Source organism: Fusarium flagelliforme (genome assembly GCF_020744385.1).
Source record: "Fusarium flagelliforme strain FIESC 12 MPI-CAGE-AA-0113 chromosome Unknown B0J16scaffold_2, whole genome shotgun sequence".
Taxonomy (NCBI): domain Eukaryota; kingdom Fungi; phylum Ascomycota; class Sordariomycetes; order Hypocreales; family Nectriaceae; genus Fusarium; species Fusarium flagelliforme.
The window spans coordinates 5,989,094-6,010,484 of NW_025763504.1; the positions used below are offsets into that span (position 1 = coordinate 5,989,094).

The 21,391-nt window shown below is 48.3% G+C and overlaps 6 protein-coding genes and 1 non-coding gene across 7 annotated transcripts; 5 read left to right on the forward strand and 2 right to left on the reverse strand.

Annotated features, from left to right (window-relative positions):
- Positions 1-1,363: 1,363 nt before the first annotated feature.
- Positions 1,364-3,422, forward strand: B0J16DRAFT_369783 (uncharacterized protein). The gene is made up of 2 exons (XM_046130297.1): positions 1,364-1,616; positions 1,666-3,422. The coding sequence occupies exons 1-2, from the start codon at positions 1,500-1,502 to the stop codon at positions 3,118-3,120; spliced, it is 1,572 nt and encodes a 523-aa protein (XP_045987606.1). The 5' UTR covers positions 1,364-1,499; the 3' UTR covers positions 3,121-3,422.
- A 3,487-nt stretch (positions 3,423-6,909) lies between these two features.
- On the forward strand, positions 6,910-7,004 carry B0J16DRAFT_t72. The gene has a single exon. It is a non-coding gene; the product is annotated as a tRNA-Ile (tRNA).
- Positions 7,005-7,505: 501 nt separating this feature from the next.
- On the forward strand, positions 7,506-8,638 carry B0J16DRAFT_395606 (uncharacterized protein; the record flags this gene model as incomplete). The annotated part of the gene is made up of 3 exons (XM_046132205.1): positions 7,506-8,121; positions 8,172-8,513; positions 8,564-8,638. Exons 1-3 carry the CDS (start codon positions 7,546-7,548, stop codon positions 8,636-8,638), a joined length of 993 nt encoding a protein of 330 aa, XP_045987607.1. The 5' UTR covers positions 7,506-7,545.
- Positions 8,639-8,754: 116 nt separating this feature from the next.
- Positions 8,755-11,165, reverse strand: B0J16DRAFT_361547 (peptidase S8/S53 domain-containing protein; the record flags this gene model as incomplete). Its single annotated transcript, XM_046129754.1, has 5 exons — positions 8,755-9,270; positions 9,325-9,450; positions 9,503-10,072; positions 10,122-10,357; positions 10,404-11,165. 5 exons carry the CDS (start codon positions 11,163-11,165, stop codon positions 9,111-9,113), a joined length of 1,854 nt encoding a protein of 617 aa, XP_045987608.1. The 3' UTR covers positions 8,755-9,110.
- Positions 11,166-13,808: 2,643 nt separating this feature from the next.
- On the forward strand, positions 13,809-15,083 carry B0J16DRAFT_335827 (Translin). The gene is made up of 4 exons (XM_046127125.1): positions 13,809-14,212; positions 14,279-14,375; positions 14,431-14,576; positions 14,629-15,083. Exons 1-4 carry the CDS (start codon positions 14,038-14,040, stop codon positions 14,958-14,960), a joined length of 750 nt encoding a protein of 249 aa, XP_045987609.1. The 5' UTR covers positions 13,809-14,037; the 3' UTR covers positions 14,961-15,083.
- A 7-nt stretch (positions 15,084-15,090) lies between these two features.
- Positions 15,091-20,123, reverse strand: B0J16DRAFT_84061 (uncharacterized protein). The gene is made up of 3 exons (XM_046134555.1): positions 19,995-20,123; positions 18,072-19,801; positions 15,091-18,020 (listed from the first exon to the last, which is right to left on the reverse strand). Exons 2-3 carry the CDS (start codon positions 19,707-19,709, stop codon positions 15,270-15,272), a joined length of 4,389 nt encoding a protein of 1,462 aa, XP_045987610.1. The 5' UTR covers positions 19,710-19,801; positions 19,995-20,123; the 3' UTR covers positions 15,091-15,269.
- A 270-nt stretch (positions 20,124-20,393) lies between these two features.
- Positions 20,394-21,126, forward strand: B0J16DRAFT_84065 (uncharacterized protein). The gene has a single exon (XM_046134556.1). It carries the CDS (start codon positions 20,494-20,496, stop codon positions 20,995-20,997), a length of 504 nt encoding a protein of 167 aa, XP_045987611.1. The 5' UTR covers positions 20,394-20,493; the 3' UTR covers positions 20,998-21,126.
- The last annotated feature ends 265 nt before the right edge of the window (positions 21,127-21,391 follow it).

The window sequence follows — 21,391 nt, forward strand, 5'->3', positions numbered from 1 at the left end:
GTTAATTACTCGTCACGTCGCACCAACGTCAATAGACTCAAGTTCTAGAACGCAAAGAGGCTTGCGTCGAATAATTAACGTCTAACCAATTAGACGGTAGTAGGATGAAGACCCCAGGCTGACTATTTCGGAGCCGACTCGGCCGTCATGACGATAAAGTTATTCTTGAAATAGGTCTTTGTAACGTTGACGTTGACACAGCCATCGGATTCGCATGCAATTGAGAATAAGCCTTGGCTCGCATTTCGTTACGGCTTATTGGCGACGCGGCCTGTGAGTGTAGGCTAATGAACTCGAATTGGTGCATTGGGCGAGCTAAGCCACCACTAACATCGGACTGCGCCGCGGATCACGGCGATCAATTTGTTGCGACGACGCGACAACAATTAATATGAGGAATTGTTTAGTATATAAGATGATGATAATGACCAAGAATTATGCTTGTTCAATTCATTAAGTTGCATTAACATTCTTACTACAAACTCAACGATCAATCTATACCTTACCATCATGCCTCTTATCACACAGCACATTAGAAGTTTCCTTTCAGGGTCTTCTCTCTCAAGCTCACTTCACCAACATTACCCTAATGAGAAAAATGCGCAATCTTATCAACCACAAACTGCATCAAACAATGACCCTATTCCTCCTCCACCATACTCTTCATCACCATCTGATCAATCACCCAAACCCTTCATCCTAGAGTTCCAGCCCCCATCGCAACAAGGCTACAGGATCTCCCGTCCATCAAACAATAACAACCAACGGTTTCTCTACCGTCCGGCATAAGTGTCTGACACATCTAACGGAGACAATTTCGAAACAAGTTATCCTCAAAAGGCGTTACAGTGGATTATTCCCCGGACAAAATGGTATCCGAGCGCCCGACTAGGAAGGGAATTCGGCCGAAAAATTGGTGGATGAAACTGGAAGGAGCAGTCAAATCTCAAGCGATCGCCGTGTAACCCAACCAGGACCAGGGAATAGATTAGTTACATGGTATTATACATACGTCAGCAGAACAGGGCTGAAAGTTTCAAGATTAAACTTAGGTGTTCATCATTATCTTCAACAGCGCATAATTAAATTTACTCGTTCCAAATAAACTTTGTTGGCGTCAGGTACAAGTGGTAAACCATCACGTGCACTAACTTTACTGAGCCCGTACAGAACCCCTGAAAAAACTAGCCGTTGAAACTTGGCAGTTTCGGGGTCCAAAAAAGAACCACCGTTGGAAAAAGAAAAGCCGTCAAAATCTTAGTAAGATCTGAAATTGCATGGCTTGCCGTAAGGTGGGGTACTGTACGCCATGTCCCCCTTACTACGTAGCACTATCGATTCCTATTCCCATCCCTTGAAAGGAATAAATACAGGGCCCCCCTTTCCAATCATTTTATATAACCTGTCCAAGGGTCCGGTTATTAACATCATGATTAAGGCCTTTTCTTGATCTGTCCCTCTTTTGTTTTATCGTCTTATATATATTTTTTTGGTTCAAGATGGCTATCACGCTGATGTCAGAAAAGGCTTCGCCTTATCGCCGACCGGCCATTCTCGCTTTGGGCGTGCTTGTCTTTTTTATTCTCTTCGAGACTTTTTATTTATACTCTGATGCAGTAAGTTTTTAACTATCAAGATGGTTTGTGCCTAACTGACTATGGAAAGTGGAATTCTACACAACCATATGGGTTGTCACCCTCCGAAACAGAATCGACCGGGGCAGCATCATCAACGCATACGCCCAAGAAGCATAAGCAGAAGCCCAAAGTGAAGAAACCCGAGATCAAGACATCGCAGCTTCACTTCCTGCTCCCCGCCTCAAACCCAAATGACATGTTCTGCGCCATCGTCGCATCCGCCCTCGCAAACCGTTATCCCGCCCCCATCATGGTTGGTTGGAAGGGCGAGGGCAAGTACAACGCTTCGGCCGCTCACACCGCGAAACTCTACTCGATCAAGAAATACCTCGACGAACTTCCCCACGGCGGAGACGATGACGACCTTGTTTTCTTCGGCGACGGCTACGATGTCATGGCCCAGCTTCCTGCCGAGGTTGTCATCGAGCGCTACTTCAAGGTTGCTGCTGACGCGGACCAGCGCTTGGCGGACCGTTTCGGTCTCTCTGTCCAGGAATTGCACAAGCGTGGGCTTAGGCAGACGCTGTTCTGGGGCGCGGATAAAATGTGCTGGCCTGCGCTCAATGAAGCCCAGTGCACCAAGATTCCCAGTTCACATCTTTCCCGCAATATATACGGACCCAAGACCGGCAACGGCAATCTTGAATACCGCGATGCCAAGTTCTTCAACTCTGGGAGTGTAATCGGGCCAGTCGGCGATTTGCGCAAGTTTATCGATGCCGGTATTACCAGCCTAGAAGAGTCTTTCGACCCTAACTTCAAGTACAAGACATCCGACCAGATCTACCTCGCTCGTCTGTACGCGCGCCAAGAACTGTCCCGCACAGAGCAAATTGAGAATGAAGCTATGGATATTGAAGACATTGGCGAGAACAGCACCACGACGAAGGATGTAGCCGAGTACCACGCCGCCATCGACTACGAGTCGGACTTTGTGCAAACCGGATGCTTCGCTCACAAGTGGATGAACAAGCTCAGATACAATAAAACCGACCACACGGCAACCGTGTCCAACAATCTCTTCGACCAAGGCACCAACTTCAAGCCCTACCCCATCCAGATGCCCTCCAACGTATACCGCTCCTTCGTCAAGATCTTCAAGTCCCTCCCCAGCGACGCAACCACCATGTCCGCGCGCGACTGGATCGGCAGCCTGGAGCTCTACACCAACGTGGCAACCCGCAACATCTTCGGCTTCTACCACGCCACGTGCAGCAAGCGCACGCTGATCGCGGATTTCAAGAAGTACTGGTTCCACCCGTACCTCACCCACCTCCTACAAGCGGCCTTCCAAGCCACGAAGCAAGACGAGCTCATCAGCGAGAAGCTCATCGACGGGCGCAAGTGGGTGTACAAGACGGTGTTTCCCTCGGAGGGAGCTCCTGAGGATGCGCTCGGTGGTGTTATCACGGATTACAAAGACGAGATGTATATTCCTTTCTCAACGTTATGTAAAGATTCTGCGCATATTCTTGAGCGGTAATGAAATGCTGGTAGAATAGATTATTATGAGGTTTGGAAGAGGCGTATGGGTGTTGGGTACAGCACGAGTTCTTTTTTATAACTCTGCACAGCTTTTTTTATTTTTTAACATTATTTTGGGGGTTATGTTTTGGGGAGCATCATTCAATTTACTACAGCCCTTTACTCTAAGGCTTTTCTTTTTAACAGTTCAACTTTAGCCCATTTGTCTTACGGTTCACTGTGCAGTCGTTTTTGCAAGAGGTATGCTTCAACTTAGAACCCTTGACCAACATGTACACATGACCCTTGCTGCATATTGAGCCTCATGGTGCATCTCGGCACAATTCGGTATGATTCCGGCTTGCACAAGGCCTGTCGTTAATTGTTGGTAGTATGACCGGTGTCGTACAGAGCCAGGGTGCTACTGTCGAACATGGCCAGGGGTTGTCATATCATGTAACTCTTATGCGATGTCTACCACGTGCAGGTTTCTCGTTTAGTACTTCACATGATTGCAATTGTCTGTTGAACCACAGAATCTCACCCAATTTCAGAGGTCGGAGAAACGGCAAATGAAGTAGCGTAAGACTCGGTGCAACTTGTTCATTAATGCCTAAATGGTAACGTAGTTATATGTCATTAAGCCTCCGATAGACAGATATAAAAGGCAAGGCATCCAGCATCATCAGATGCATCCACATCACATCAAGCATATCTAGCTCCTAAACTACTCTTCTTCCAACACTGAAACTTATCACATTCCTCCCCTTCGTGGGCCTCTCCTCTACCCTCGCCGCGGCAAGCGACAACGCCAAAGCGACTTCCCACGACATCAGCGCTTCAATCGCAAACTTCCGCGCTGCCTTGGATCCCGAACATTCAGAAACTCCATGGAAAGATAATCGGCATCTAAGCAAACTCTACTCCCGGAAGTGCAAAGATCTTGAAGGGTGGAAGTATTGCGTGAGCACTTGTCTCGAGCTATGCGATTTTATCTGCGACTGCGGTAGCTGTCCGTCAAACTGCGGTATGTTCCTGTTGATCCCTCTAGTGATGCTGCGTGTATTGACACTCTGTAGTCAATGAGTGTGCGAAGAAGAAGCAGTTCCAGGGATGCAATGGAAAGGCTTAAGGATGGGCTGTCTTGGCTCTGATAGGAACTGTGATGGAGGCAAGTTGATGTAGTTGTGGGGAACATAACAGCATCTACTCTACTCTGTATCTCTTCCTTATTGTATAGCTACCGTCATTAGAGATATAATATCGCCCGAGCAGTGATTAAATTGAATCACTGGGAGGATGTGTGATCACGGCCTGCATGCAGAGCTTCAAAGATACCTAAATTGATGGCTTACGCACAATAACTTCTCTCTTGAGTCCGTGGTTAAAGGGGGCATTTTACTATAAATACCACAAGACAAGCGCCCGCCTGAAAAGACCTGACTGGGAAGCGTAGCCGCATACATATATACTCATTCTCATTCTCATTCTCATTCTACTAAACTGATCAACAATCATGAACATCCTGAAGGAAACAAATTTCGACCGAACGCAGCCGCATTGGGAGCATAAGGTTCCGATACATTTTGTAAGCAGCATAAACGATGTTGACCTAGTTCTAAAGCATCTTTATGGTGAATGGGGGTATACTGCTAAGACAAATGAAGAGTATATTATTGTCTATTTAAATAAAGAAGACAAAAGTCTGGCCCGGGAGTTGGACAGCAGAGGTGTGCTAAAAGGCAAATTTAGCCATCTAACGGTAGAGATTGAGATTGTTCCTGTCGCTCGGGTTGAGGATGGACCTTACAGCTATGCCTCTCTAAGATGAGACTCTTAGGCTCAGTAGCCGTAAAGCTGATCGGTCACAGGTCCATGAGTATCTATAAGTTGATTCGTTAAATAAAGCTACGTTATAAAATAGGCAAGAAACATTTAACCCAATATCTGCAGAGAGGCGGTTGAAGTCTAGCTTGAGATCTACCAAAAACACCTGTGCCTAGGCCGAGACGTTGCCTTGTATAGAACGATCCAACGCTTTGCCCCTTTACTTCGTGAATGACTACCATGCGAGGATGGATGATCACAGTCTGCACATCGTCACATGTTCCTAGTGTGATGGCCTACATATAGTCAGTTGTCTTCCGGACAAGTGATTCGAGAAGCCTTTTAACTATAAATACCACGATATAAGCGCCCACCAAACAAACCTGGCTGGAAATCATAACCACATACATATAATCTCATTCACATTTTAACAAACTGAACAACAATTGTGAACACCATGACTTCGTTAGCAGTGTTCGACAGAACCAAGCCGTATTGGGAGCATATAATTATGACAAATACTATAAGCAGCACGAACGACCTCGAGCTAACTCTGAAGCATCTTTATGGAGCATCAGGGTATCAAATTGAAACCCGAGAAAATAAGACTGTTGTCTATTTGATGAGAAAGGATGAAACTCTAGCTTCGGAATTGGACAGCAGGGGTGTGACAAGATGTTTTTTTTTTTTTTACTTTCTACCGATACCGGTTGAGATTGTCTATGTTTATCATGACGAGGCTGGAGAATGACCCTTCCTCTCTAAAATGAGACTCTTGAGCTCAGTCGCTTTCAAGGATCGGCTATGATTGATAACTACCGATAAGCTATCTCGTTAAATAAAGCTGTTAGCTATTTTTATAAGAGAGGCAAGAAATATGTGACCAAATATCTGTAGAGAGGCGGTTGAAGTCTAGCTTGCTGGCTTGAACCTGTAGTTTGCGAGAATACCTTAGCTGGGCATTGAGACTCAAAGACAGATCCAGCAAGAGGAAGAGACCTAGCAAAGGTACCTGTGCCCATGCCGATACGTTGCCTTGTCTAGCATGACAGAGCCAGGATATAAGGTCTTTTTACTTCTAACAGTTGCTGAACTGATTCTCTGGGTAGCGAAGGTAACAGACTAGACAGGCGCATAATCACAGTTCGTATAGACACCCTTAATCAGTGGACTGATGTATGCTTTACATGGTGATTAAGTTGTGCTTGAGCAAACAATGGCCAGCATATAAGCAGAAGAGTTTTCTGTAGACAAGAGGCATCACCAACAGCAACTACATACACACTCATTCTTCTTCACAAAACAATCGACAGTTAGAAGCATAAATCATGGCACTGGAAGTCTCAATCGATTCGACAAAGAAGGTGTATCACTATACGATCCTGAAAAGCCGAGTAAAGGACATGAATCGTTTTAATGACACTCTCATGGAGCTTCATGGAGGAGGGGGGTGGGGGTACCAAGCTTCCTTCACCGGCAGTCTAATTCTCGTTGAGACAAACACTAAGGGGTTAAACGTTGTAAAGAAGTTGGAGGAGAAGGGAGTCCTGAAGTGATGGTGGGTAGTTTAATGGTAGATGGCGGCTTTTACGCTTTACAATTGAATCAACTCGATTGCTTATGGGTTTTGTCACTTACATCGTTACTTACATCGTCACTTTACTTATTCAGAGAACTGGTAAAGCTCCTGGAGTATCGCATCTTGATTACTTCTTGTTCTCTGAAATGACAATTGACTCTTCTCCGTCAATCGTATACTCGCCGCTCCTCTTTCCTGATTTTCCAGATTGCCTCTAAAAGTATTTAGGCCGGATCGCAGCGCTCAGAGATAAAATTCCTTTGTATTCCAAACTGTAAAGCAACTGAGTTTGGTCCCTTATTTGTATCATGTGGAGGGATCGCATTATCGAAATGATTATTTTGGCAGATGGTGGGGTACATATTTGTAAATACCTCAACGGTCTCCAACAACAGTTGATCGGCTTCCATAGCTCAGTTGGTTAGAGCGTCGTACTAATACTTCAATCTGAATATTCAGTGATGCGAAGGTCTCAGGTTCAAGCCCTGGTGGGAGCATCGCTCCAGCGCCGTTATCAGCTGTTATTTTTTCTCTTTTTGTCCTTTTGGCCTATAAAGAATTATTTATCTCTTTTCTCTCCTAGGTACTTTTTGACTCAGTTGTACGTACATACCGTGCGATCAATTGCTTGTATAAGCACAGCAGGCGTGATTGTTCATTTTAACCTTTTCTATTCTACTCTTTCTGGGAAAGACACTCTCTCTCTTCTCTTCAAAACGCCAAAAGGCTGACAAAGAAACCTGGGTCGGATGATAACGTTAACAAACGGATGCGGCTTCATGTAAGAACGCCGATCGCGGAGTTTGTCCATACATACGATAACGGCGGAGTTAGCAAGTGCTGCTGATAAAGCGACCAACAATTTACAAATGAAGTTATCATCATTTGGGACAATAACACGTTATTACTTGGGATGAGATAGATAGATATATAAGACAAGCAGTTCAACTTACATTAGAGCTTCACTCACTCATCATTTCATGCATCTGCTATAAGAACTCAATATACTCAACTAACTACCTTACTTACACGATCAACATGTCCTCGTCCAAACTCATAGTCATCCTCGGCGCAACAGGCAATCAAGGCGGTTCCGTCGTCGAATCCTTCCTTTCCGAGTCAAACTGGAAAGTCCGCGCCTTAACCCGCAACTCAGCCAGCTCCAAAGCCAAAGCCCTCTCCTCCAAAGGCGCAGAAGTAGTCCAAGCCGACCTAGACGATCCCTCAACTCTCACTTCTGCCTTTGAAGGCGCTCATGCTATATTCGCCATTAGCGACTTCTGGGGTTTGTTCAACGAAGTTAATAGGCCCAGGGCGAAACTTGGACAGTCTCTTAATGAGTGGGCTGCGGAACATGAGGAGCAGCAGCTGAAGAATGTGATTGATGCTGCTTCCAAGGTTCCCACGCTGGAAAGGTTTATACTTTCGTCGTTGTCGCATGCTGAGAAGTGGTCTAAGGGCAAGTATACTCGAGTATATCACTTCGATGGCAAAGCTCGTGCGGCAGAGTATATCCCAAAAGCGCACCCTGATCTCTGGGCCAAGACGAGTATCTTCCAAGCTGGACTGTTCTTGAATAACTTCCTCCAACTACCTTTGAATCAACCTGTCAAAGTACGTCCGACCCCTCTTCAAGCCTAAGCAACCTGACTAACATGTCCCAGAACGCTGACGGTATCGTACAGTTCATCACAGCCTTAAACCCTGACACCAAATTCCCCTTCATCGCCGCCGAGGAAGACTCTGGCCCTTTCGTGAAGGCTCTCATTACCCAAGAGCGCGTAGGCCGCAACCTCATCGCCTACAGAGGATGGCTTTCACACAATGAAATTGCAGCTGCGTTTACCAAAGCTACCGGTATAGAAGCTACGACTGGCAAGTTTGACGGAACATTTCCACCTGATACTTCTGACGAGTTAATTGGCGAAATGGCCGATTGTTTTGGGTACTTTGACGAGTTTGGCTATGAGGGTCGAGATGATCCTACTGTGGTTCACCCTCGAGATGTAAGTTACGACTCGTCTTTTGATGGCTCTCTACTAATATCGGAACACAGTTGCAGTCAGCACCGAACCTTGATACTGTCGAGAGCTACTTTAAGAAACAGGACTGGTCTCAGGTTCTCAGTTGATGACAAGAAATAGTCTAGGCGTGACCATGAGGGGGCTGAATGTTCGGTCAGCTCGGTGGTGCCGCGGTCATCCCTCACATAGAGAGGGTTTAACATGTTCATGAGTATAATAGTTACAGAGTTTGCATTTATTCATTATAATAATCGCCCAGACAATGCTCTCACGAATTGATGATCAACGGCTTGCCAATATTTTGAATCGGGGTTGGTTCCCTATCATATACTTGCTTGGGACCCAATTGCACCTCTCCTCCTCTTAAACTTCTTCCAAATGATACGGCGAGGATGATTCCATACCACGAAATGAAATCCCAACCTAGCTAGACGTCAGACTCCGACATGAGAGCTTTACATGGCTAACGGGTGACAATCACCTCAGCGCACTTCGATGAACTCAAAGCATATCGTCGCAATCGCTCCCCGCCTTGTATCCCTTGAACCAACCGCCACCTTTGTTCGTAACTAGCCGTCCCTAAACAGCGAGTTTCTGCAACTTATCGTATCGTGGTGTTCCGAGACCAGTAACAGGATCCCAGCCCTTAACAGCCTCAAACCCAGCGTTGGGAATCACAGGTGAAGGAAATCCTTCCATACTCATACCGGGACAACCTTTTGTCTTTCCATCCACGATACTAGCAGTATTGTTAGATACCAAGGATCTAATCACTTTCTCTTCGAAAACTTACTCGGTGAACCCTTTGTAGCCGGTTTTGTAGAGCCACGGGTTGAGGAATCCCATCGCGGGTTTGGCCTTCTTCATCCTCTCGCTGTTGAGTAGGGCAACAATGGCACCGAACGTAGGTGCTGCGATACTGTAGAAACGTCAGATCACTGGTCAAACCGTATCAAACCAAGTGCACTCACCTTGTTCCTCCGCCTTCGACCTGTTCGCCATACATCATGGTTTGGTGACCGAATGCAAGAGCTGAAACGTCGGGATAGGCTCTTCCTTTCTGGTTGTAGTATTTCTTGAACTTGTTTCCGTACTTCTTCAAGTAGTCCTTGACAGCCTTGTCCTGGTACGAGGGTCGTTCAAAGAGTTCTGAAAAGCCACCACCGCCCCAACTTATCCACTCCTCGCTGGGGTCGACATAGACTCTTTCAGGGTTGTTTCCCATTGTGCCACCAACGGTCGTGACATATGGACAAGCACTTGGAAATGTTGGGAGGAATTTCGTCGTGTTTTTGCCATCATTCGACTGGCAAGAGATACCAACTCCCTGGTTGCCGGCCGGTATCACAACCGAGACACCACGCGCACCGATCTGTCCAAACTTGTTGCAAATCTGGCGGGCGTATTGTTTGGGCATGTGCTGCTCGTATGATCCCCAAGAGATGGAGACGACTTGCGGGAGCTTTTTTGCAGGCAAGCTCAGGAGATACTCTGTAAGCCCAAGCCAGTTCTCGACAGACCGGCGAGGTAACTTTTGCATGCTGCAATCCAGTTAGCAGTGCTCATCAATGCAAAGATGTTGAGCCTTACTCGAGGTCGGGAATGAAGTCAAGATTGGAACCTCCCACTGCGATGTGCTGTACCGGGACTTGATGAGCTAGAGAAACTGCGTACTGAGTACACTGGTTCCCTTCCTCCTCTCGAAAGCCAGGTGCATTTTGGGGGTTTTGCCCACCGGCAGCTGAGGCATCGGAGAATGTGACGCCTTCAAGGTCTGGGGCGAATCGTCGGAAGAACTCTTGAAGCTCGTCTTTTTGCGCAGTCATCTGAGGTCTGTTAGCTGTGAATCTCCTCGTGTAGCAAAGAACCTACATTCTTGAAATTGGCAATCGAGTACAAAGCGCCTTTCGCTGCTTTTGGGTACTTCTTCGGAATCTTGTAAAGTTCCTTAATGCAAGCAGGTGTCACCTCTGTCTTGCACTTCTGCAGGTCAACGGGTCCTGGTCCCCCATGATTCCCGTCGTTGGTTGGTTTGGGCTTGTCTTTACCCTTTGAAGACCGCTTCACCAGATTAAACGGACTGCCTTCATCACCCCGAGTTTTATGAAAGCTTGAAAAGAAGGTGGTGGGTTGAATGGATGTAATATGGCGTCGGATTTCGAGGGGAACAGAGTATTCCCTAGTTCTGACAATACTTTCGTCGTCGCGAGCAAAAACGGAGAAGCGAGTGCTGAGCATGCCTTCCGCGTTGCCGACAGTCGTTCGAATGTGAAGCCACTCGCCCTCGTCACGAACATGATGGTCAGGAACTCCAGCATCGGACAGCCAGCGCTTGACAGAATCCCGGGCCTCGTGAGAAGGGCTGAGAAGAGCTTTGGCAGCTTCACGAGAAAGGTGCTTGCCATACTTGGGATGGTCGGGGTCCGAGGTTTCGTAAAGGGCACGCTCGAGTGATTTGTGATCCTCGGGCTCGAGGCCAATAGAGAGGTCAATGAACTGGTCAGGAGAAGGAGAGTCTGACTCCTCCCAGCCGGCGGGTGTCTCATGCAGTGACTCGACCACAACTGGGACAGCCAGAACAGAGACCGCGCTGAGGAGGAACCCTCCTGTGTTGAGGAGGTTGATCGCCAGCATGGCGTAGAAGTTGGGGTGTAAAAGAAACAGTAATGGGAATTTCAGGTTTGCTCGTCAAGATGAGCTTGAGAGCTTGTCGATGTGTTGAAGAATCGCTGGGCCTTGACTCTCTTTATATCGGATTTCAGATACACTATCCTGTCTGATACCAACGAGAACTCCAATTCTACACCCCTGTCCTAACTGCAGTCGCGTTGGTGTTGTGGCTTTTTTCCTTCTTCCCTTTGTGGTAGGTGGGCGCTGGAGAACAATATTAAGCCACCTTCATATTGTTCATGGCACGTACCTACCTCAACAACCAACACCACCACACTAACAGTCCCGATAGGACGGCTTTTGGACGTCGCTCCTGCCCTGCTGGGCGGAAGGGCTGTCTAGGTCTTCCCTGGAGTCCTTTAATGTCACACATCATTTACCAGATAGGGAAGCAGCGGCCATGTGGCGTCAACCAAGAAGTCTTCACCCATGGCCCCGGTGAGTCAGTCTTTCTAGAAGGGCGGCAGAAGCTGTTAGACTAAACAAGCCCACGCAAGATATTTATTGGCGCGGCAGGGAACAAGCATGTAATCGGACAAAGACTGAAGTTACATCTCTTGCCGCAAAATTAATGAGCTGAGTTTCGGAATACTGTAGCGCTGTTGCTCCAGTTTTGGATATGTGATAGAAGCCTAGTCCAAGGACATACCTTTCATTCCTTACAGGAGGCGCTCGCAGAAGCAAAATGCAATGATAGTTGCGTTTCTCCTTGCGTCCACTGGTTGGTCGGTCTGCTCGTCTGATTACTTGCAAGGCTTGATATGCAACTTACTTCAACTGGCTTTCCCCAGGCTTCAAAGGCTCACCAGCTGGTCAATGATTCTTCTGTTGGTTCCTAAATACTCAACAGTCTCTTGGCGACAGGCTGAGGACGTTGTGCACCTGCACCTTGCAGGGTTTGGATGCATGCTTGCGCCAAAGCTTAAGCATAAGCTGAAGGTGAAGACCAATGAGGCCCTCCAAATATTGGAATGTGCGGCTGTTGATCATGTTTAGAGCCAACAGTGTTTCAAAGCCGATATCCCTTGCGGGCCGCATCGGGAGTCTGCAGTTTCCTCCGCCAAGAAGCTTGACAAGCGAACTTCCAATATCAAGGTTTTGTTAATGGTGACCATAGGAGACGAAAGCAACAGCTGGCTCGGTTGGAGTACTTTCTTGATACGATACAATGCATTTCATGGCTTGTTATGTCGGACGACATTCCACCTGACCGACCAACACTGATGATAAATTTTGTGCTCAGGAACTCGGAGCACATTTAGATCTTTGCAAACTGCAAGCTGACTGCAGATCTGCAAGAAATATCCATTTCCTACTGGCTGGCATGTTTCTCGATGTTCGATGGAAGCGTAGCTCAAAAGCTTGGGGCAAGCAAGCTGCAACCCTCAAGACATCAGGATACTAGGACTTCTGCAAAAGATACGAAGTCAGTAACCTGATCTGTGCCACTCGACACTACCTACTTGGCTTTAACCCCGTTGCGTGTGACCTAAGAGCCGACACAGGTCAAAACGAAAGGGCAAAAGGTAAAAAACATACAACAGCAGGGATTCGCTGGTCGTCACCGACCCAACTACTAATCCGCCCCTTACCAGCTTATCTATGGGAGAGCGGACGGGATCCCGAGTTCTCTGGTAGGTATGGTCGTATGTGATAGATTGAGAGGATAGTTGAGTATATGAGAAGACAGTTTCGACTTCCACGGACCCAAAGGCAGCGCTACATGAGCAAGTTTGAGATGCACGAAAGCAGCAATAGGTAGACATCGTGTATCTCTCTTAACGCGGATCAAAGACTCCGGAATTTCACTGTTGATGAAGACGCTTTTCGTTTGGAAAAAGTAGATCATATTTGGTTGGAGTTGTGGCTTGTTGTGTAACTGTATCACATACTCGTATTCTGCTATAAGGAACATCCGTGCTAGTCATTCTTGAAGATTTCCAGGCCAAAGACCTTATCCTGAGACAATCATGTTGTTTGCTTGCTTGCCTGTAATCGACGGTTTGTCTGCATCTCTTGCTCTCACGAAATGCTGGCTGAGCTCTGAGCTTCGGTTGCTGGCTGCATGCAATAACAACCTCAGGCCTGCAGGTGAAGCTTCCCTGCACGCGGCTCCAAGCTTCAGGCTCCGCAGCTCTTGCCCGCTGCCCCACCAATTCCCACAGCAGGCAGCACTCGCAGCCTCTCCATTTGCCGAGTTTCCATTGGCCAGGATTCTGCCGCGGGCACAATCAGTAGCTCCACACCGCCTTCAGAATGGACTATAAAATTTCGTCTTCCTCTGCTAAGCTACGCTTTCCTTTTCTCTTTTCTCCTTAGCTCTCTTTGCCTTTTGGCTTAGATCAAGTGTAGTATCTGTTCTTTTCAGTTTAATCTCTGAAAGATGTCTAAGGACATCAACATTGATTATTCCTATTTTTGGTCAGAGGGCGGTCTCCTCTGCGCTTGCGCATGCTTCCGCCCACAGTGTCCCTGGTATTACACTGCCTCCAGGTGACGCGAAGCACTTTTGAGCTCCTCGTTTTTCATTGCTTACTCGGGCTTGCCTGGGTGGTGAGGAAGAATTCCCTCCAACTATGAATTCGTGTCGTGTATTGTGCCAAATGTGTGATGTAGATGCTGCCAGCAAACAAATGCAGCCTCGCACCTGCCGTAATTGTCAATCGTAAATCTCCCGTGAACATCTCCCAATATTCGTCTCTCGACCTCGTGCTAGGCAAAGATCATACCCGTCATAATCGTAAAGACGACCCTAGCGTAACTTCAACCACTAAATCTCCATCTCGAGAGCCTCATCCGCAGAGCCTCATTCATCCACTCACCAACAACCGCAATCATGTCCTCCGAAACTCCCCTCCTCGACCCTTCCATCTTCTCCCACCTCCAAGAGAAGCTCGATGAAGAGACCAGTGTCCGCGACAACCTCACCCAGATTATCCAGCGTCTCGAGCGCGCCATCGCCACCGCTCAAGGTCTTCTTTCTCGCGTCCACTCTACGCCTCGCGCCCGCTGTCAGTTTTTTTTTTTTTCCTCCTTCCCCAGGTTTTGATGCGCAAGGCTAATCCATGAAAATGCAGACCCTGCGTTGGTCTCCCAAGTCGAGGATGCCATTAAGGAAGAGGTCGCCATCGTGAAGGAGCTGAGCGAGGTTGCCAGCCAGCACCCATACTACAAGTGCGTGATCACCGCTTCATTCAAAACCAGCATCAAAAATCTGACTACGTGATAGATACAACCAAAAGTGGGCGAGAGCTGCACAGAATGCTATCGGCACCGCTGTCTACGCTGCTTGGCTCGGCGGCCTAGGCTCTGAGTCGCAGCCTGCTTCTCTCGGCCGTCTCCTCACCCTCGAGCAAGTCGGCGAGGTTTTCCAGGGTACGTTATCCTTATCCATGGCCATCTGAACACCCAAGTTGACCACTCTCAGTCCCTACAAACCTCAAGGACCGTGACGCCTTCCACTTCACCATCGAGGAGTACCTGCTGTCTCTGACGGACCTCACCAATGAGCTGGCCCGTCTGGCTCCCAACGCTGTTACCCACGGAGATTTTGAGCTTCCTCTCGTTATTAGCGGGTTCATCAAGGATCTTTTTGCCGGGTTCCAGCTTCTCAACCTCAAGAACGACATCCTCCGCAAGCGAGCCGATGCCGTCAAATATGACGTCAAGAGGGTTGAGGATGTTGTCTACGATTTGAGCCTTCGTGGGCTCATCAAGAAGGCAGGCGAGGGTGACACAGAGATGGCTGCTGCAGAGTAAAGTTAACGTTACGAAAGGAAAGCTTAGAAAAAGGATGGCAGTACCAATCATCAACGACACTATAGCTTGTATCTAGGTCACTCGAGAACAATTATGAGATTTGTTGTGGTTATAAAGTCTTTAATTAATCATGCATGCCGCTAAAGGCATTCTCCTGGTTTAAGAAATGATCTGGATGTCTTGCTTGACTCTCAGATTGATCCTGACGATGCGAATTTTGTTTACATTATATATACACCATGATCCGTCCCACCACTAAACTCCAAGTCAAGTTCAGTTAAATAGACTAATCTTCCCCAAAGGTCGTTCTTAGTCATGTCGGAATGTACACTTGTCGCCTCTAGCACACTTGCCCTGCTGCCAGAAGGTACAAGGCTTAGTGCCGATAAGCGCCTTGTTGGCGGGCTTATGAACTGGTAGAGTACCTCTCTTTTTCCGTCCGTCTTTGCCATCACGGTCGCCTCTGCTTCCGTGGTGATCCTGGTCACGGTCATGCGTGCGATCACGATCCCAGCCTCTATCTTGGTCACGATCTCGACCGTGATCTCTCTCGCGCTCCCACTCTCGCTCTGCGGTAGGCGGGGGCGGTGGTGGAGCCTGTTGACCTTGTGCCATCTGGCTCAGCATCATATATTGCTGGTACGATGGGTCGTTAGGGTTGAAATAAGGAGCCGCATTCGAGGCTGAAGCTTGTTGCGCCGGAGCCTGCGATGGCTGATTAATGGCTGCCAAAATCGATTGGAGTTGGTTCTCGGGGATTTGTGGCTGCTGCTGCTGTGAGGGTGCAGCGCCTGTCTGAGGCTGAGCCGACTGTTGTCCACCATTCATCTGCTGCAGCAAAGCCATGTAAGGGGCGTATGCCTGTTGCTGAGCGTAATAGGCACTCCAGTCCTGAGGGTTTGCAGGAGCTTGACCAGACGAGGCACCGGACACCGCCGATAACAAGGCGTTTGCCTCTGCTTCTGCCCGTGCACGGTCTTCATCCTCCTTCTTTTGTCGAGCTGCCAATTCCTTGTTGTAGCCGATTTGCCATTCACGAACCTTCTCATGATCATGCAAAATCCATTCAGGAGGTGAATTAGCGGGAAATGGCAGGCCGGCCAGAGACTTGGCCACTCCTTCGATGGCGCCTCCACAAAGACGAGTGGGTAGGTCAGAGTAATGGAAAGATCGCCAAACATCGCTTGCGGTCTGGTTAGGGTCTCGCCAATTCTTGGCCTTGTCGGACTTGAGAATGGTGATTATCTGCTCTATTATAGCAGGACCCGCGACAATGGGCAGAGTGTCGTTAGCCATATTGACAGCGTGAGAAGTGCGCTGATGGGGTGAAGATTGTGGCGCCGCAGGAGCACCTCGAAGGTTACCCAGGATCGAATCGAGACGGTTTGCTGGGTTATTTTTGGCATCGATGCGCTGCAACGCCGAGTAGAGTGCACGGTCAGTTCCCATCTGCTGCTCGTCACGCCACCTGGCTTGGATTTCCTGAAACTTGGCGCCATCTGGTAAGTACTGCGTCTTTTGCTGGGTGGCTCCTGCCGCCTCGGGCGGCGGCGACTTGGGCGTTGGTGGAATGTCAGCTGGGTCGGCGTATATAGCCATAAGCTCCTTCTTCTCCCTTTCGGCGATTCGTTCCTTTTCTTCTGTAGTGAAAGTAACATTTCCACCTCTGTTCACAAAGTTCTTGTTTCGGACTTCGGTCGGTAGTCTTGAAAGATCTGTCTCAACTGGTCCCATCCAAGGTTGGTAGGGAACATCGTCATCATCTTCCTCCTCATCCACGTCTGCGCGCTGCTTCAGAACCATTCCTTCGGATCGGTCATCGGCAGCGTCTCGAATCATGTTCTGCTCTCTGCCTTCATCCTCAGCATCCTCCTTGTGGAAGACTTTGATCTGGACGAGTTCGCTTTCCGGCTTCCAGGTGACTCGAAGCTTACGGCGAGCTTCCTTACGGAGACGCTTAGCCTTCTCTTTGGGCGTTTCATTAGAGGGTTCAGGGTCATTGGTTTCCTTAGGCTGGACAGGTAACTCGGCCTTGGGAGCGTTGATCGAATCAAGGAGTGATGCAATGCCAGACAAAGCACTTGAGGCTGCGCTTGGGGTCGGGGCAGTAGTTGTGCCATTGCGAGAGGTAGATGGTTTTGTTTCTGTTCGTGGGGTCTTCGACTCGGTCTTGGCCTTCTCGTCACTTGTAGTCTTGACATCTGGCTTAACTTCGGGTTTCGGGACTGACTTGGCCACGGGTCTTGGTTTCCCTGGCAGAATAGAAGAAGCGGCGGCTTTTGCGGCACTGGTTTTGGATGCTGATTGGAGTTGAATCTTGGGTGTGGCAAGTTTCCTCATAAGTGAACCGCCGCCAGATTCTACGGCAATCTTCTTCACCGTGCGTGTGTCGGCTTCATCGTCACGAGCACGCTTGACTGATGTTTCCATGACAGGTTTGGCCTTGGCTCTGCTTGAGGCAGAAGTACCAGTATACCCAGTGCTTGCCTCAGGCTCGCTGGCCTTGAGTTTCTTGACCTTGGCAGTAATTTCTGACACGAGCTCTTTGACCTCGGCGTCGCCCTTGTCGGCAAATCGCTTTCGAACTGTCTCGAAGTTTGTTGTCTCGGCAATCTTCTTCGTCATAGGAAAGTGGGTAAACATTTCAAGAACAATCTTGGGAAGCTTTCCTGTAAAATCACCTGCTTTGATACACATGATCAGGGCATTCACCAAGCTTAAAACTAGCTTTTGGTGGCCTCCAAGGTTATCCAAGACAGCATCATCGGCATGCTCGATAGTGGCGTCCAAAGCACGTAAAAGTATCTGCTTTTTTTGTTCGTAATCGTGTCGCGCTCTGGCAAGCGCGTCCTCAGATACCTTGTCCTTAACAGCTTGGTCGAGTTCTTGCTTGGAACGGTTCATTTCACCTCGAAGCTTAATGAAATATTCGCCTGCCTGTTGGACACGGCTTGCAATTATGTTGGTTGTTTTTGCACTAGATTGCTCGATGTGGACTATCCCAATGGCTTCCCAGGCTGCTGCTTCAGCAGGGTCTGTTGGGCGAGTAGCAGAACGAATCTGGGCAACGTTAGATACACAGGTCACTTGGCTTTGAAGGAAATCTCTTACTGGCTTACTGCCACGTTCCCCCTCCAACTCTTTTTTTGCCTTTTTCTCTGCCTTGTTCTTGGAAGCTTCATCGGATTTGAGTTGCTCTTTGAAAGCATGTGGGTACTCTGTGTACTTTGGCCGACGTTTTCCAAGGCTCTTCATGGAACGATCGAAGTCATCCAATAGTCCCTTGGCCTCCAAACGCCTCTCATCCAGTCCTCCCTTGTCAGGTGAAGGACGATACTGACTTGTGAATCGACCCTGGACCTCACATGGGAGGCTATAACCAAATTCAGGGACCATATGTCTTCCATTACGATTTGGCTGGGCTACTAGAGGAGCAAGCTTATCATAACTCTTAGGGGCTGGAAGCTTGGCTGTCCCTTCGTAGATCAGATGGGGAAGACCCTTGATTGCGGGGTGTTTGGCTTGAGCAGCCTTGGTGCGCTTGTTGAACTGGGCGATCAACTGAGCTTCCTCAGGAGTAGGAGTAGGAGCCTGCAGACTATCGATGTCGTCCACCTTCTTCACAGCAGGAGAACCTACAGGTGAGTCGATATATGTCGCAGCAGGCTCGGGCGTCGGAGTATCAGGAGCACTCTTTACAGCACGCTTCCTTTTCTTAATAGCAGGCTCATTCGTAACCTGTGGGGCGATACCCGTTTCTTGACCGTTAACAGGCTGAGGAGCCAGATATGGGTTGTTGGCAACGGGTGGTGACGAGGCATTAGCGATGAAGTGTGGCTGTTGCTGATGCATCTGTTGCTGAAAGTTTTGAGCAGACAAAGGCTGTGAAGTTTGAGGGTATGCTATAGGCTGTTTGGGGGCGAAATGTGGCTGAGAATGAGGTTGGATAGGCTGCGGTTGTTGCTGAGAAGCATGCTGCTGTTGGTGCTGTTGCGGAGGCTGTTGACGAGCTTGACGTGGCTGCTGAAAGTTAAGTTGGTCATTTGGTCGAGGCTGGGCAGTCTGGCCATTAACTGGCGGCGAAAAAGCAGGCTGATTGTATTGCTGCTGGTTCTGAACAGGAGACTGTTGGGGCGGTCGACCAAAGCTATGGCCCTGGTGGCCCTGGGCGAAGGCTGGGGGCATGGCCTCGAATTGTTGTACTGGCGTATGACTCTGTTGCCGACTTGTTGGCTGAGGCATCACATGAGGCTGAGAAAATTGCTGGATGGGAGATTCAAAGGATGACTCGCTAGGTGCTGCCATAGAGTACGGGAAATTAGAGGAATGAGGATGACCCGAAAGCTGGCCCATACCAGCCATAGCATTATCGAGGTTCATCTTCCCGTGCTGACCATAGATATCAGGATGTATGCTACTGAAATCTGTATCCATTACATCTGGTGTCTGTTGTGAAAACTGCTGGTTCATTGACAGAGAGTCATGGCCGGGGTGGTAGCCTGCCTGATCTTGTTGAGAGCCATGTAAAGTTCCAGAAAGGAAGGAGTGACCTTGGTCATTGTCGAAAAAGTTTGAGGCGGAAGTATCCTGTGGGTTAATTTGGGAATAGGCAGCTTGATCATTCACAGGCTGCGACCAGCCTTGATTGGGATCAAATTGGCCATTTTGTGCAGAGAACCCATAGTTGTTATGCCATTGATGCGGTGCCTCATCAGCGCCGTTTTGGCCATTGTTTGACCAAGACTGCATCTTGTGTTGATGCTATGTTTGAGTAACGATAGCTACTACAGCACAGCAGCAATACGACCAGCACGATCAATTAGTTTCAACAGCTTTACGAGCTAAAACATTGTGTTAGCGATCTTTACTATTTTAAAATGTATTCCTCCAAGCAATGCAGAAGGATGAAGTTGATGAAACAACGATGAAAGGAAAGAAGAGGTGTGAGGTGACAAGCTGCAGCGAGGCGTTGATGTAGCCCGTGATTGCAGCAATTATTGGTGTATCAAGCTTGTAAAGAAAAAAGGTACTAACATGGAGAATTAAGCTGGAAAGTAACCTTATGCAGGTGTCTTTCTGTTAGGGGAAAGCTGTCGGCTATCGCAGCTGCAGGCGGCCCACCACAATGACACGCTAGTCGACAAACGGAAGATCTGGCAGGGATCCGGGTCTTAGGAGAACAAGACAAGGTGAAGTGAATCTGTATCTGTATCTAAAGGAAACGAAATAAATCATCAGTAAGGACTGTAAAGGGATTTGTTATTTTGATAAGTAGAGCGCGAGAAGAAAGAAATGATAGATTATAAATGTGAAGATTGCTGATAAAGAGCATCCAGCAACTGGCAATGGTCAAAAAAGGTGTCTTGCTGGTTGATCAAAGGTCGGACAAAGACTGCCACGCGTGACAAAGAATCCCAGGACAATTGGAAGTGATTAACTCCCAGAGCCAAAATTAAACTCTGGCCATATACAGGAACTTTGTCTGTAAAAATGCAATCGCCTTGTCCGTTGCGACATTTTGGAGAGATCTTTGATGGTGGAGCCACTGTTTTTGAGATGCGTGTGCACCCGTATTTTAGCGTGCGTAGTCCCTGAGATGTCGCTCGCTTTGGTGCTGAGGGAGCTGGAGGTAGTTATCGTTATCACCCAGCAGCCCCTGTACCTAACCAAGCTGCAACGTCGCGACGATGATCATCAGTTAGAACGCCCCTTTCTGACCTTGCCTGAATGCTCTTTTTTATCATCAAAAACACTTGCGTCGCGGCTTTTTAGGTGCGCGTTCGCGTCGCTTCTAGGTTGGCCAGGTTGTATATACCTAGAGTTCGCCACATGGGCGTCTTGGTTACCCAGCCACTGCAGCTTTCTGCTCCTAGAAGGCGACACGGAGGAGCTTTTTATCTCCAAGCAAGTCTCCACGACGGTCACCAACTCATCGCCTCGCAATTTAAATGCTGCAGAGAGTCCGAGTGGTTGTTTCCATTGTTATAGAGAAATCACAGATACAATACTGCTGCTTGATTCTGATGGGGCGGGATGACCGAGCCATGCAGAATGACGCGACAGAGGTAAAACGGTTGATTGGTGCAGATAGGGAAAGGGAACGGGATCAAGTTTGGGCATACCCTTTGATTCAGAAATAATTCCTTCGACACGGGAGCTCTGTCCGTTTTCCTACCAATAGAAGCAGAAATATCCTATCCCATCTGTATATTGCGCGAGTCGCGTGGTGTTTACAACATTATCGGACGTATGCGTGACCTGTTCGGAAGGCAGAAGACAGTGCAAGGGCGACCTGTCAGTTCGCCAGTACGAGGCGGCGACGTGGGCGCAGATGGGAAAGATGAATACAAAAGAATCGAAATCGGGATATTAAGGGCCCCTGGTATTTAAGTGCGCCGCAGTTGAGCGCCGACACAACGTGCTGTCGCGAT